At 43.0% G+C, this 17,329-nt stretch overlaps 1 protein-coding gene across 1 annotated transcript in view; it reads right to left on the minus strand.

Moving 5' to 3' along the window:
- LOC116059772 (copine-9-like) overlaps nt 1–17,329 on the minus strand; it is a 310,601-nt gene that overhangs the window by 66,916 nt on the left and 226,356 nt on the right. The window contains exons 14-15 of the mRNA XM_031313026.2: nt 15,766–15,812; nt 14,572–14,753 (exon numbers count right to left, since the gene is read on the minus strand). Coding sequence (XP_031168886.1) covers nt 14,572–14,753; nt 15,766–15,812 — 229 coding nt within the window. The remainder of the gene's footprint in view (nt 1–14,571; nt 14,754–15,765; nt 15,813–17,329) is intronic.

The following is a 17,329-nucleotide window of genomic DNA, read 5'->3' on the forward strand; positions in this document are numbered from 1 at the left end:
AGGCACTTACCCTACAGAGCAAACAGCTGACAGGGTCAGCAGATCTGTTGGTGTATTAAAAACCCTGATGAACACAGCAGACAGAGAGCTGCAGCTATCCCAGCCTAGTGGCATCCACTAAGCAGCTGATCTCAAAAACAACATTTTAACTGTACTTGAGGTATTTAGGAAGACAGAAGTTTTCAACCACCAACCGGGAAGACACCTCTGCATTCCCTAACTTTGACAGAAACATTCTGTCCAAGCTAAATTACAAGGACTTATGGCAATGGATGCGTTCCAGGTAGCACTTAAATCAGTTACTTGCCTGGTTTGTAATGGCCCAGCTTTGAAGCTCTGTCATAGAAGGCCTACTAGGAATGTTGTTGTAAATGTTGTTTAATTAGTTCATCATGTTATGTACAGACAAGGAGTAAATATGTAAATAACATCTATTCACTAATTGTCCTTGTATATAATTATGTTAGTACTTTTTGGTTAAAGAATTTGTAATGAATATTCTTACTCCATTTGCAGAGGTATAGTAAACAACACCTTTTCATAGTATGTCTTATCACTTCTTTTATACCTTAATTATGGTCTTACAAGTATGTGTTTTGCACACTTTTATTTAGGACATGTACAGTTTTGTAGAAAAGCACAAATTACAACACACATTTACAACAATATGTACAACTGACACACCAACCATGTTCCTGCAGGAGTACACAAAGGGGTTCAAAGTGTTCTGTTCATCACAAGAATCACTGAATTTACTGTTCGGACTCTGAGCTACTGACATGGCTCCTGAGTGCATCTTCAACAACATCATCATCATCATCATTGTTAAAGTAGTTAATGTAATAGAGATCTGGGTCAGTTAAATACCCCTCTGAATGATATTGCAGATCCACATCAGTATCCCCAAAAACATCACTAATGATAATTACAATCTCCTTTGCATGGTCCAATCTAAACACAGGAAGGTTATCAATAATGTATAACAGGTCAAATATGTATTGACAATGGGTCAACACTGCATCCACCAGTTGCTGACTGAATCCAGTGCAAGCTGCGTGAGGTGTACAGTCGATTAGAGGAATTGATTAAACTACCCCTGTAGTCATTCAGCAAATCTGCAATCAAAGATTTGTCATTTGCATCACATGCCTATATCTCTGACTAATTGGTTCATCTTCAATCCGTTCATAATTTGGCGTGGGTTCTGTACATGTGCCAGATGAACAAGAGCAAACAGCCTGACTGTATGTACAACTATCGGCTTAGCATCGTTAGCGTTCGCCTTAGCCAACTCCTTAACCCCTAACGGAGCGAGCTGGAAAATCAAACTTTTCCCGAACCCCGTGGGGAGGAGGGCCACAACATCATGGCCACCAACAAAACTCAGCAAAGATGGTTCTTGCTCGGGCTTTAACTTCTGGATATTCGGCAGCGTTGCCATAACGGACCGAATGACTTCGCTCACATCTTTCTCCGCTGCCATTACGAAACTACAACTCAAACTAGCGCAAACCTCAACATCATCATTCTCAGCCACTCTCTCTGTTCGCTGATTGGACCGGTAAAGATTTGACCGGAGAAAACCCGCTAATATACCACAAACCCAGATGGTGTACTGAAGGAAAATGAAAATTGAGCGAAGTACGTAGGAGGGCGGAGCCAGGCTAGAACTTTGCCTCGTTTCCATGCATTTATGCACTGAGCTGCTGCCACATGATGACACAACTAGATAATGAGCAGCTGTACAGGTGTACCTCATTAAATGGCCACTGAGTCTTTACACATCTTTTTTGTCACGATTATGTCACACATTTTTTATCTGTTCTAAATGTACTTTAAAAGTGATATTTCAAGTATTTATTGCCCTTATCAACATGCAAGCGGACAAATATGCTTGCTTTATGCAAATGTTTATTATTATTGCAACAATCCCCTGTCCATCAAAGCCCTGAATGGCAAGCCAGCCTAACCCCTGAATGCTGTTTTTTTTATCTTAAACACACACATGTACATTTTTACTTTTCTTTTACCAGGATTTTAAGTTGATAAGGCAGCTTACCCTTACTGCACATTATATGACGACTATTATGATGTGTTGTACAATGGGCAGTGTGCAATTTTGGTTTCTGCATGTAACATGAGCATCTCCATGCAGAGTGATGCAACAGTCTGTGTACTTTATTTAAGTATGTATGTATGTATGTATGTATGTAGGCATGTAGGCTATGTATGTATGTATCTATGCTATGTATGTATGTTGTGGTTCTCTGCATCAGCCGTATGCTTGCTTTTCTAGTCTTAACGACCACTCAAAGTACTTTTACACAGTACAGGACCATTCACAATTCACACACACATTCACTGGTGGCAGAGGCAGCCATACAACATACAATTCACATACATTCCCACACAATCACAAAGTATTGGCAGTGCCTTGCCCGAGGACACTTCGACATGGGACTGCAGGGCCAGGAATCAAACCACTACCGCTCTACTACCATATGTCCATGTTTTTCTTTTGCAGTGACCTGATACAGTAGCTGTTGTCGGCTGATCATAAGGCAGTCTTACACTCTGAGGCTTTCTGTTATCTCTCTCCGAGATTTATCTTTAATTATTTCCCCTGAGACCGAGTTTTTTGCTTAATTATATGGATTTCTTTAAAGTATCAAAAACAGATTTAATTAAGCACAGAGGAGCTACGCAGTAGAAACCCAGCGTTAATCAGTGTCAAAAACCCTTATGAAAGACAAATATTTGATCTAATGTCCTTGTGAAGGAAATACGCTTCAAGGTACATTTACTCTTCATTTATTGCAGATGTGAGCAATGTCAAATTGCATAAGTTCTTTATTAGGAGTTAATATATGCAAGTGCATTCCCTCAGCCTGCCTATGGTCCCCCAGTGGCTAGAAATGGCGATAGGTGTAAATCGAGCCCTGGGTATCCTGCTCTGCCTTTGAGAAAATGAAAGCTCAGATGGGCTGATCTGGAATCTTGCTCCTTATGAGGTCATAAGGAGCAAGATTACCTCCCCTTTCTCTGCTTTGCCCGCCCAGAGAATTTGGCCCACCCATGAGAGAGAGACATCATGGCTTGAAAACAAGCAAAGTGGCAGTTGGTCAAGGCCACACCCCACCCTCCACCTTGCCCCACCTCTCTTCTCCTCAATAGCTACAGACACAGAAATGGCACATACTAAGGAAAGCTCATTGTGGGACTGACTCTAGTGGCTGTAATTCTGCACCAAGGCTGAATTTCGGGAAAGAGACTTCAGATACAGTATTAGGGGAACACTAAGGCCTATATAAAAGCATCCAAAGAGCACCATGCCATGGGACCTTTAATTCGTGTACAACAACACGTTTATCTCGTTTTTTTTCATGGTGGCCAGCACAAAATGGGAACCATCTATTCAGAGGTTGGGTTTAGGAAAAAAACAATGGGGAAAGGATGCCTCATACGCTGGTAGACGGACGTGGGGGATGCGCGACAATAACGGAATGGCAGAGGTTGGGTTTAGGAAGACAACGGGGAAAGGACGCCTCACGCGCCAGGAGGCGGCCGGTGGGGACGCGCGACAATAACGGGACAGTAGTGATTAGGAAGACAACGGGGAAAGGACGCTGGGCGGCGACCGCTGGGGACGCGCGACAATAATGGGACGGTTGTGATTAGGAAGACAACGGGGAAACAATACGCCACACGCTCATTCAGGCTAAGCTATGTGCTAACAACAATAGGCTAGCTGCTAAGCTAACGTGTCTGCACACGTGTGGCTGACCAGAGGGAGACACACAGGAGCGCAGAACTGTGGAGCAGTGCGCGCTCTGCAGTTTATGTGACTCGCTGTTGGCCAGCTGTTCACCTTAGCGCGTGTGGGTAACTAGCTATGTGTTCATATATGTGTGTGTAAGAGAAAGGTTAGAGAAGTAGGAAAGAAAGATATATATATACTTGGATCTAACAGTACCTAAAACTCCTCAGCAGTGGGAGAAGCAGAAAGTAGCATTTACAGCCTGAACAAGCTAGCTACATATTCAACACAACATATCAACAATGCACCGTGATCAGAGTACATTCACAGAATAGATTTGACTCAGCGGTCACAATCCTAGATTAATACATTACACGCGCAGCAGTAGCACTGTATTAATCAGATCACATTAATGGTAACACAAAGTAGCAGCAATAGCAAATTACTCATTAATAAAACACACTATTTATCTCTGCCCAGACGTAAGCCTTCTTACTGTGTGTTCAGTCCGTTTATCCGTAGGTTTCCACGAAAGAAACGGGGTCCGTGTCTACTCGTCAGCAGATCAGAGGAAGCTCTCCTTCCAAAAAGGGCAGAAAGAAGGGAGCTAGAGTCGACTTGAGACGAAAAACGTTGTTTCCTTCTCCTGCAGATATGAAAACACTGGCGAGTGGTTTCAGAGGATCCACGGTGCTCCCAGCACCGAAATTAAGTCCACTTAGTTTCAAAAATGGAAGTTTTAGCACAAACTTGTAGTGCTGACCTGTCGTCAACTGGAGTTGAGGTGGAAAGCATTTGTTTCTGTGTGTCATGCTGTAGTGACCAAAGTCACAGGGCAAAAGACGAGAAGTGGGGGGTGACATGGAGTTTTATAGCTCAGGCCACCAGACCTGGCTCCATGCTGGTTTTATGGTACCTCTGAACCAATGGGAGAGTCAAAGTGACGCTGAAAGTGTCGAACCTTATCTGCAGGCCCCTCCCTGACGCCATTTTGCGTCTTTCTTAGCTCCTTTCCTTAATTTAGGAGTTTGGAGCAAGGGATGTGGACTTTACCGTAGGCCAAGATCCTTTGTCTGAAAGACCACATGGTCTCTGGGTCTTTTGTCTTTGAGTCACATGTTGACTGGAAACCCTTTGCTTGAAAAAGATAATGTTTAACCTCCTCGACGGTCCCAACAAAAGCAAGGAATCTAGACAAGCCAGATGTCGATGCTCCCATCCACCGCTGACCTCTAACTGCAGGCAGCCAGGAGGATCATGGGATGTGACTAACCTGATTGAAAACAGTGGGTGTTTCTCAATTCCCAGAATGCAAAGAACGGACTTGTGTTCTTGGGGAGAATGTTGAGATTGCGTTCTTGGAAGAATGAACTTGTAAGTTGACGAGCACACAGAACCTGTTGACTGTTTGAGACAATGCGTCCTTGCTGGTATGACACAATAACCCAGCACAGAGGCATGCAGGGCTCCAAAGTAATAGCCAGAAATCAAAAATACAAGAATACAACCAGTTTATAAACTATTTCAACCAGCTCTGGACACAAAAACAAACTCATACCACTCCTGCAATATTATAAAAAAAATAAAACTTATTGAGCTTTGATTTTTTTTGTTTATGACCAATGCTTGTTTTTATTATAAGATACTGCATGTTTCAACCACTTAAACTATTTACTCATGGTGAAATAAGACAGACAAGATCATAAATGAGGGAAGACTGCTTTATAAAATATTCCTCGACAACATTTGCCTAAACTGCTTTTACTGTTAAAGCAAGAAAACAGTAGAATGCTCTCCCTACTAATAGGGAGAGCATTCTACTGTTTTCTAATCTTAGTGTATAATTTTAGTCAGTTATATAAAGGACCAGCCCAGGACTGGCCCGGGGCAGGACCGGCCCGGGGGAGGACTGGGCCCGGGGGAGGACCGGCCCAGGGGAGGACTGGCCCATAGGAGGACTGGGCCTGGGGGAGGACTGGGCCCGGGGGAGGACTGGCTGGCTGGCTAACAGGCCGTCCTGGCAGCCACTCGCTGGTTGTAGCGCCAGTTTGTGGAGCTTCTAAACTCTGAAGAAAATTTGGAGAAAATTTGTCCCACTGTTAGTCTGTCTCTGTAACAGAAACCAGAGCTTTGCTTGAGTGCCGAAATTAATTCTGGGATATGAGTTACCAACAGATGCATCCTCGGTAAAATGGGCGTCTCAAGAACATTTCTGGGAATTTTAACTGTTCTTGGCGAAATGCAAACTTGTGTATTGGGACAGTACTTTGGCCACAGAAGAACACAAGAACAGACAAGAAGGCAGACTGAGAAAGACCCAGATTCAGGTCAGAGAAGAAACGTCTCCAGTCCACCAATAAACGACCTGAGGCATGTCACTGAGAAGTTTACACCCATTTGTAAAGGTCTTGGCATTGACCATCTTCTTCAAACAACTCCTATCTATAGAGGAGATCACGTGACCAGCAGCTGTAATGGTCGCAGAGAGCTAAAGCTCCGTACCCACTTCCGCATTTCATTGAAAAACCAGGTCTATTACTTTTTCTTCGACGCCAAATCGTTTTATCTGTTATCACAGTGACTCAGTGAAGTGCCTGCAAGTGCGAGAAAACAGGTCTCGTTGTCATCTAAGCTACCTACTTGGACACAGAAATCTGCTAACATGGCTATCAGGGCGGTGGCTAACATAGCGACTGATGCTAGCGCAATCCCGAACATGGAGGACTTGATCGCTCAGGTCTTGGAAAAGCAACGAAGTGTGCTTGAATCAGTGGTCTACAACGCAGTAAAGGGAGCGCTAACGGAAATTAATGCCTCGCTGCAACACATCAGGGCAGAGCTTGAGACGCAGGGAATTGCAGTACGTGATCTGATGCAACCTGACTGCGGCGCATTCACGATCCAGCGGCATAGGGAGCTTGAAGAGGAACAGCACAAGCTACATGCAAGGGCACCTCAGACTTACTTATCTACCCGGCCACCCTGAGAGTGACCCACGGAGGGAGAGAGTTCACTTTCACTACATCCACATGGGACGCTCCGCACCGGGGCCTGTTGCCGCCGACCGAGCCAGAGGACGGTGGGGAGACTTCGCATCTGGTGCTGGAGCCGGCGGCAGGGCCGAGGCTGGTGGACCCAGCAGCTGTGGACTAGCAGTGTCTGGGCTACTGTGCTGGGTTTGTCTCGAGGAACATTTAACCAGACTGAAAGAACATGATAAATGCTGACTGTTTGTTACTCCAACCAGGTTGGTGTGTTTTTCACATTGCTTATCTCAGAATTCGATAGCTGGTTGAGACCTAGTTCTAGGGTATCTGTAACACCGTTCATTTTTAACATAAGAAGTTCACCAGACCTGTTTCAACGTACCTGTGGACTCAGAGGGTTAGGGGATTTATTTTATTGTTTATGTTTTTACAACACTTTGCTCAGATCACCCTTTGCTACAAATTTATCAGCGAATTCCGGTAGGGTACGCGAGACATGTATGCGTGTAAATTTTAAAGATGGCTGAACTTTCAATCCTTTCAGTTAACATCAGGGGGCTAAACGAGCCAATCAAACAAGCTACATTTCTGGACTATTTAAGAAGGAAGAACATAGACGTGGCACTTATACAAGAGTCACATTTACGTAAAAGAGATGTAAATCGTCTACAAAATAAATACTAAAAGGTTGCTGCCTCATCTAGTGACGACACCAAAACCAAGGGCTCCATTGTGTTGCTGTCACGGAAATGCGCACTCACCGTAGACAAAAGTATTAAATACCTATCAGGCAGGATATCTTATATATGTACCATGATAAGGAGTAGGAAAATAGCCTTTGTTTTGGTATATGCACCATCTACATATGATGAAAGTTTTTTCCCGCTCCTTACCAATTAATTGCTTTCTCTCAATGAATATTCACTAATTATAGGGGGAGACATGAATGCAGTACTAGATTTAAATCAGGATAGATCAGGGGTCAATCACACAAAGGCCCAAAAACATACATCAGACATGTTTAGAGCAGTTGTGGAATCTCACCATTTTACTGATATATGGAGGATGCACAACCCTACTAGCAAGGATTACACCTTCTTTTCCACACGTCACCTCACCCACTCCTGCATTGATTATATTTTGTGCTCCAGTGAGCTTAAGGCAATGTTCCACACAATAGCAATAGAACCAGCAATTCTGCCTGATCACAATGCGCTGATAACCACATTCTATTGTGATAGGTTAGGAGAAAGATCTAGGAGGTGGCAATTTAATAATTCCCTTCTCCAGAACACAGCTTTTGATGCAGAATTTAGAGCTAAACTGGCAGACACCGCAAATCGTCACCAATGAAAAGGGAACTCCCAGCTGCGTTCAATGATACCTCACACAAGACTCTACCTTAGATGGGTCAGCATTTATGAAAGGGGGCGTGGCTTGAACATAGGGGGCGGGCCAAACCATCACCAATGAAGAAGGAACTCTCTGCTGAGTTCATTGATACCTCACACAAGACTCTACCTTAGATGGGTCAGCATTTATGAAAGGGGGCGTGGCTTGAACATAGGGGGCGGGCCAAACCATCACCAATGAAGAAGCAACTCTCTGCCGAGTTCAATCACACCTCACACAAGACTCTACCTTAGATGGATCAGCATTCATGAAAGGGGGCGTGGCTTAAGCATAGGGGGCGGGCCAAACCATCACCAATGAAGAAGCAACTCTCTGCTGAGTTCAATGACACCTCACACAAGACTCTACCTTAAACGGTACAAATGTTATGAAAGGGGGCGTGGCCTGAGTAAGTGGGCATGGTTATATTATAGGGGCCGGCTCATTGTCACACGCAGACCTCACATTCTAAGTTTCATGTAAATCGGATAATGTTTGTCATATAAGGCGCATTTCCTGTTGCCAGCGGGGGGCACTATGACCAAAAGTCAAATATGGCCTGTAGGTGTCCTCAGGCCTGGACCCTTGTCAATCGTGAGAATTTTCGGGCAGATACTACAACGTACACTCAAGTTACAACAATTTATTTGTTCATCGCTCAACACTCAAAATGGCCGCCACGCCCACACCGTCAGACGAAAAGTTTTTCTTTGAATAACTTTTCATCTTTAAGGTGTTGGGATGATACAGACCAAGTTTGAAGTACATCGGATGAAATCTCTAGGAGGAGTTCGTTAAAGTATAGCACCTTGACTTTTAGGCCTACTTCCTGTTGCCACTAGGGGGCGCTATGACTTTAAGTAAATATCGGCCTTTATTTGTCCTCAGGGTTGGACTCTTATGAATCCTGAAAAGTTTCGAGCCAATCGGACAATGTACACTCGAGTTACACCCACTTCCTATTTCGGCGGTGAAACGCACAAAATGGCCGCCCCGCCACGGCCATGCCCTATGACGAAAAGTTTTTCTTTTAACAACTTTTCATCTTTAATGTCTTAAGATGGCACAGACCGAATTTGAAGTTGATCGGATGAAATCTCTAGGAGGAGTTCGTTAAAGTACGACATGTGGAAATGGCCAAAATCGCACTAATTTCGAACTTTGAAATCAAAATGGCGGACTTCCTGTTGGGCTTAGGGTATGGCTTCAATGACGTTTTTTGTACATCTTGACATGATACATATGTGTACCAAGTTTCGTGAGTCTACGTTAAACGCACTGCAGGGGCTCAATTTTTTTTAACTTTGTAGGGGGCGCTAGCGAGCCATTTTTGCGCGCCTATTCCCGAAACCCGTAAAATACGTAAGTTTTCACCAGACTTGATGCGACCGCCAAATTTGGTGGGTTTTTGTATATGTTAAGCCCCTCAAAAAGCCAATTCATTTGCCGGGAAAAGAATAATAATAATTCCTTCAGTTTCAATAGGGCCTTCGCCGCTTTCGGCACTCGGGCCCTAATTAAAGCTGCAAGCAGCGATGGACTAGCCCTCGCTCCTCTGCGCGCGTCGGGGTTTCCGCTCCTTGCGACCGTGCATTTGCGCGGCACTCAGACACCGCAAATCGTCACCAATGAAAAGGGAACTCCCTGCTGCGTTCAATGATACCTCACACAAGACTCTACCTTAGATGGGTCAGCATTTATGAAAGGGGGCGTGACTTGAACATAGGGGGCGGGCCAAACCATCACCAATGAAGAAGTAACTCTCTGCTGAGTTCATTGATACCTCACACAAGACTCTACCTTAGATGGGTCAGCATTTATGAAAGGGGGCGTGGCTTGAACATAGGGGGCGGGCCAAACCATCACCAATGAAGAAGCAACTCTCTGCCGAGTTCAATCACACCTCACACAAGACTCTACCTTAGATGGATCAGCATTCATGAAAGGGGGCGTGGCTTAAGCATAGGGGGCGGGCCAAACCATCACCAATGAAGAAGCAACTCTCTGCTGAGTTCAATGACACCTCACACAAGACTCTACCTTAAACGGTACAAATGTTATGAAAGGGGGCGTGGCCTGAGTAAGTGGGCATGGTTATATTATAGGGGCCGGCTCATTGTCACACGCAGACCTCACATTCTAAGTTTCATGTAAATCGGATAATGTTTGTCATATAAGGCGCATTTCCTGTTGCCAGCGGGGGGCACTATGACCAAAAGTCAAATATGGCCTGTAGGTGTCCTCAGGCCTGGACCCTTGTCAATCGTGAGAATTTTCGGGCAGATACTACAACGTACACTCAAGTTACAACAATTTATTTGTTCATCGCTCAACACTCAAAATGGCCGCCACGCCACGCCCACACCGTCAGATGAAAAGTTTTTCTTTGAATAACTTTTCATCTTTAAGGTGTTGGGATGATACAGACCAAGTTTGAAGTACATCGGATGAAATCTCTAGGAGGAGTTCGTTAAAGAATAGCACCTTGACTTTTAGGCCTACTTCCTGTTGCCACTAGGGGGCGCTATGACTTTAAGTAAATATCGGCCTTTATTTGTCCTCAAGGTTGGACTCTTATGAATCCTGAAAAGTTTTGAGCCAATCGGACAATGTACACTCGAGTTACACCCACTTCCTGTTTCGGCGGCGAAACGCACAAAATGGCCGCCCCGCCACGGCCATGCCCTATGACGAAAAGTTTTTCTTTTAACAACTTTTCATCTTTAATGTCTTAAGATGGCACAGACCGAATTTGAAGTTGATCGGATGAAATCTCTAGGAGGAGTTCGTTAAAGTACGACATGTGGAAATGGCCAAAATCGCACTAATTTCGAACTTTGAAATCAAAATGGCGGACTTCCTGTTGGGCTTAGGGTATGGCTTCAATGACTTTTTTTTACATCTTGACATGATACATATGTGTACCACGTTTCGTGAGTCTACGTTAAACGCACTGCAGGGGCTCAATTTTTTTAACATTGTAGGGGGCGCTAGCGAGCCATTTTTGAGCGCATGTTCCCGAATCCCTTAAAATACGTAAATTCTCACCAGACTTGATGCGTCCGCCAAATTTGGTGAGTTTTTGAATATGTTAAGCCCCTCAAAAAGCCAATTAATTTGCCGGGAAAATAATAATTCCTTCAGTTTCAATAGGGCCTTCGCCGCTGTCGGCACTCGGGCCCTAATAATAATAATAATTCCTTCAGTTTCAATAGGGCCTTCGCCGCTGTCGGCGCTCGGGCCCTAATAATTCCTTCAGTTTCAATAGGGCCTTCGCCGCTGTCGGCGCTCGGGCCCTAATAATAATAATTCCTTCAGTTTCAATAGGGCCTTCGCCGCTGTCGGCGCTCGGGCCCTTATAATAATTCCTTCAGTTTCAATAGGGCCTTCGCCGCTGTCGGCGCTCGGGCCCTAAATATACTGGAATTATGCCGAAAATGATGCTAACTAGCCGCGATCTGTAGCTACGCATAGGATTGAAGGGACAGTAGTAGCTAACGAAATCCCTAATGTTGTAATATTTAGGTATTTATACTTTAGACCAGGTATTCAATGAGAAAGGTATGTTGAGTTTTGAAGACCTGAGAGTTAGTTTTGAGGTCCCCAGGACATCCTTTTACTTTTATCTTCGCTTAAGATCAGCCCTAAAATGTTATGGAGTGCCATGGGGAAACAGTCTTGAGGCGCACCCAGTCATTAAATTGTTGATTTTCCTGTGAGAGGATTGTCCAAGATTTATGCTTAACTGATGCAAATATCCATAGGAGAACTCCCAATAGTAAATAAATGGGAGCGAGAGCTGAGCCGTGAGGGGAACGTAATTAATTGGGAGACAGTTTGGGACAACATTTTCCACTGTTCCAAGAACCCAAATCACCAGTATATCCCCTTCAACATATGTCATAGGACATATTGGACTCCTCAGAAAAGATACGTCTCTAAAGTCATTCCCACTCCCTATTGTACGTTCTGGCAACCTGAACAAACTGGAACTTTCTTGCATATGGTCTGATAGTGTGAACAGGTGCATGAGTTTTGGAATAAAACAACATCAATAATATCTGATGTGATAGGATGTCGAGTTCCTACTGACCCGATTGTTTTGTTACTTAATGACGACTCTAAATTACACCTGCTTGGGAGACAGAGGAAAATTTGGCTAGCTGGCTCAACTGCAACCAAGAAAATGATAGCCCAACGCTGGCTCCTGCCTCACTCGCTTTGTATAAAACAGTGGTTGGTGTATTTTCTAATAGTAGTTATGCTTGAGCGCTCTACAGCAAGGATTAGCAAAGCCAAATCATCAACTATCAGCCTATGGGAAAGCGCAGCAGCACAAATATCAGACTTAATGACCTCAACCCCACAAGAATTAGAGAGTGATTATGCAAGGTGTGGTTTCTGTTTGTTTGATTGTTTTGTTTTCCTCGAGACCACAGAGGGTGGGGGGTAGGAGAGGGTTTTTGTTTTTGTTCAATTTGTGTTTCTCTGTTCTGTGCACCATCTGATATTACCTGTCACACATTGTGGAATTTGTTTTGTATGTCTGAAGGTGCTAATAAAAAGTTGATCACAAAAAACCCAGCTCTTATCTGATTCTGCAGACTTGAAACAGCACCAAACATAGGACTCGTTTTTTATGTTTGACTGTCATCCACTTTAACTGTCCAGGGAGGCAGTCGTTCGGAATCCAAGTATGAGTGTTTTTTTTTTTTAATGTTGCAGCTTTGCCATGTGCTACTATTTCCACCCTATTGGCTGACAATGCTAAGCTAAGCAGTGCATCATCAAAATGTATCTATTTACATTACATTACATGTCATTTAGCTGACGCTTTTATCCAAAGCGACTTACAATTGCTATATGTGTCAGAGGTTGCACGCCTCTGGAGCAACTATGGGTTAAGTGTCTTGCTCAGGGACCACCACCACACCACATCTCAGTTGTTCTCTGTCTGTCTCCTCTCTATTCTTTCTCCATCACTCCCATACCATCACACAGATGGGCCTCCTTTCTCTTCCTTTCAGTGTTTCCCTCCTTTCAGTTGCCTGTCACCACTTCACAACACTACTCCCAATGCCTACAGCTTGTGGGTTTATGTAACCTTTTCTTTCAGTGACTTAACGAGTTATCCTGAGTTGAATTTAATTCAGTACATTACACCCTTGTGTGTATGCGTGAACAAACAGGATGGGGACCCACACATAAAAGCATAGCTCCTCAGTGTTAATAGTGGCTGGGAACATTTAACTGGACGTTAAAACAATCACATATTACAGTTACTTTGTCTCAATATAGCCGTCTTTGTATTGAAGGAGACCTATTCTCAGGGGTGTAGTGCTATCTGTTTAAGGACCGTAGTGCACCTTTTTCATGAAAAAAAGGCATAGAAGAAATGCTGAGACATTGTAATTAATTTGAACATTTACATTTTTGGTAAGTAAACTAAATGATGAATGTAATCACAGTGCAAATGACTACATTATCACATTTTGTCTAAGGAAAGGACAATAAGTCTCCTCACTCCTCAACATTTCTATCGGTCTCTCCATCTCTCCCATGTCCATTGAGTCTCTCAGTTCAACACACAACCTGCCATCTAATCACAGTTTAGTATTATTAAGTATTTGCATAGAACTGTCAGACAATTACTGTGCAGCAGTGCTCGGGGGGGCGGGGCATAAAGCCTTGACACTGTGGCGCGGCCTCGACAGATGGCGCTTGAAACGCCAGAAGGCGTACAAACAAAGTATTCTGTGAAGAAGCAAGAAGTACCGAGTGTTACCAGGAAAACGTTAAGCGCAAACAGGCAGCTCTTTAATGCTGAGAAGAAATTATAGTTAACCATAAACTCATATCACATGTGGACATATGGACTCCTTTCTTTACAATCCATGTAAAGAATGGAGTCAAACATTTGGAATTACAAATGTATTCTAATGAAACAAAGGTTGAAAGGTGGAATATCCTTTAACTTGTTAATATCCAACGGGTCGCCCATGGTTTTCCATTTGGGTATAGCAAATAGGCGAAAATCAAACAAATAGAGGTGAATTATAACAGGGTAGAAAAATGTATTCGGCTACAAAATATTTTTCTCAAATGTAGATTTTTAGCAACTCCTGTTTTTAAACCACTTAAAAACTAGCTGACGTATTAATAGAGACATATTAGTAGTTTATTTTACTTGTTTCACTGCTGTTGAAAAATGTGCAAAACCTGTGAAAACAGATCAACTGACGTGACTGTTAGTATAGTATTCAGTCCAAAAACCAGAAGTACCTATTTACTGGGTTGATACCCAGTAAATAGGTACTTCTGGTTTTTGTTTTTGAGATAAAGAGACAAAGAGACTTTTGTTGTCTCTGTTTATGATAAACAGAGACAACAAAAGTCTCTTTGTCTCTCTCTCTCTTTTAGATCAGTGTCTCTTACCAGTGGGAAGGCATGGGAGATCTTGCCGTCCCAGGGAAGTTTAGCTCCAAAGCCATATGCTGGGAAGAGTTTGTCACTGTCGTAGTCCTGGATAATCTCCCCCACAGCCTTCAGAGCCATGGCATACGCATTCATCTGGTACGGATTCATGTAGTGCAATGATGTGGGCTGGGACGGGTTACCTGGACACACACACACACACACACAGGGATTAGAAATCATGCACCAACTCACCAACCCTTTTAGAGAATCCAGACATGCAAATTTCATCTGAACATGGTAAATTCATCAAAGTCATGTTCACTGAAGTTACTGCATTGCACATGAATAAAATAAGCTAAATCTATGGCGCGAGATACTGGCAAAATATATGCATGCAGACACAGAAAGCCAAAAGTTTTAAGGGAGATGTGTGCTTAATTTTCTTTATTTTTAGTATTGTGAATGCTGGGGTTTGCATTCACAATACTACAGAACCGTGGAAAGGATATGCAAGAAAATATAATACATGAGAGAAAAGCTATTTTTGTCTTCTTTTGCATCGTCTATACCAAGACACAGGCAGCAACAAAAAATAAGACGTCTGGACGAATTTTAACTGCCCAGAAATCTTAAATTTGGTCCGATTTGTTCGACAATTTTTTCCCAGTAACTATAATGCATTACTGTTACCTTAATTCTGTAATGAAATTATGTAATGCCGTTACGTTATGTGGCACTAGTGTTCCAGATAGAGAACAATTGTAGTAAGAAACTACACCAAGATGCAGTATGACAAATAATTTGAAAACGTTCATTATGTAAAATGCAACTCAGAGCATATGTTTTTTATTTTTGGGGGGGGGGCATTTTTTTTTTAGACCTTTATTTATATAGGACAGCTGAAGACATGAAAGGGGAGAATCGGGGGAATGACATGTAGCAAAAGGGACGGAGGTCGGAGTAGAACCCACAGCCCCTGCATTGAGGATTAAATCTCTACATATGGGCATGCGCTCTACCACGTGAGCTACCCAGGCACCCACTCAGAGCATATCTTATCAAATATGTCATAAGTGCAGCGATAACCCCATGTTGTGGAAATATTACAAAGATGACCAATTTCAAAGAAGAGAACACAGTCCATAACTAAAGTAACTGAACAACATATGTGTGGACATTTCCTGCATGCACAGAGATGTAACACGGTCCTACCGTTGGATGCTGTGAAGTCTATGGCCACAGTAAAATTGAGTTGTGTCCTGGTGGGAGATTGAGCACATCATTATCATTCAAAGCAGTAAGGTCAGGACTAGTGCCAGTATCTCCAGGTGGGAGCACAGTTACACAATGAGAAACTCATCAGCAGCTCATTGCAGGGGATTTGTTTGTAACTTTGCTTTCAAATTCAAGAGCTGATAATCACTGTTTTGCACTGATATTCAAAGTCTTTACATTTGACTTTTTTCATGCTTAAGACTTTCTAAGAGTTTTATTCATACCATATGCAGTATTACTACAAATCCCATACTGTATTCTGTACATGCTTTGGAACACCAATGGTAGACTTATTTTAGATTTGTGTTCATGCTCTGCAAGCAGCCACTGATTTAAACTATGAACCCCAATTCCAATGAAGTAGGGACATTGTGTAAAATGTAAATAAAAACAGAATGCAATGATTTGCAAATCCTTTTCAACCTATATTCAATTGAATAAACTACAAAGACATTTAATGTTCAAACTGATAAACTTAATTTTTTTGCAAATATTCACTCATTTTAAATTTGATGCCTGCAACATGTTCCAAAAAAGCTGGGACAGGGGCATGTTTACCACTGTGTTACATCACCTTTCCTTTTAACAACACTCAATAAGTGTTTGGGAACTGAGGACACTTACTGTTGAAGCTTTGTAGGTGGAATTCTTTCCCATTCTTGCTTGATGTATGACTTCAGTTGCTCAGCAGTCTGGGGTCTCCGTTGTCCTATTTTGCACTTCATAATGCGCCACACATTTTCAATAGGAGACAGGTCTGGACTGCAGGCAGGCCAGTTTAGTACCTATACTATATATATATATATATATATATATATATATATATATATATATATATATATATATATATACTATCTGGACTGCAGGCAGGCCATCTAGTACCTGCACTCTTTTATTACGAAGCCAAGCTGTCGAATGTGGCTTGGCATTATCTTGCTGAAATAAGCAGGGGCATTCCTGAAAAATGCTTGGATGGCAGCATATGTTGCTCCAAAACCTGTATGTACCTTTCAGCATTAATGGTGCCTTCACAGCTGTGCAACTTACCCATGCCATGGGCACTACCACACCCCCATACCATCACAGATGCTGGCTTTTGAACTTTGCGCTGATAACAATCTGGATGGTCCTTTTCCTCTTTGAAATGTGGACTCGTCCAACCACAGCACACTTTTCCACTTTGCGTCAGTCCATCTCAGATGAGCTCGGGCCCAGAGAAGCCGGCAGTGTTTCTGGGTGTTGTTGATAAATGGCTTTCGCTTTGCATGGTAGAGTTAGAGTTAACTTGCACTTGTAGATGTAGCGACGAATTGTGTTAACTGACAATGGTTACCAAAGTGATCCTGAGCCCAGTGGTAATCTCCTTTCTTAAAGTGTGGGACTACTTGCTCACACAGTTGTTCACAAATTGGTGAACCCCGCCCCATCCCTGCTTGTGAACAACTGAGATTTTGGGGATGCTCCTTTCATACCCAATCATGACCAATTAACCTGTTAACCT

The sequence above is a fragment of the Sander lucioperca genome, chromosome 6 (assembly GCF_008315115.2).
Source record: "Sander lucioperca isolate FBNREF2018 chromosome 6, SLUC_FBN_1.2, whole genome shotgun sequence".
NCBI classification, from domain to species: domain Eukaryota; kingdom Metazoa; phylum Chordata; class Actinopteri; order Perciformes; family Percidae; genus Sander; species Sander lucioperca.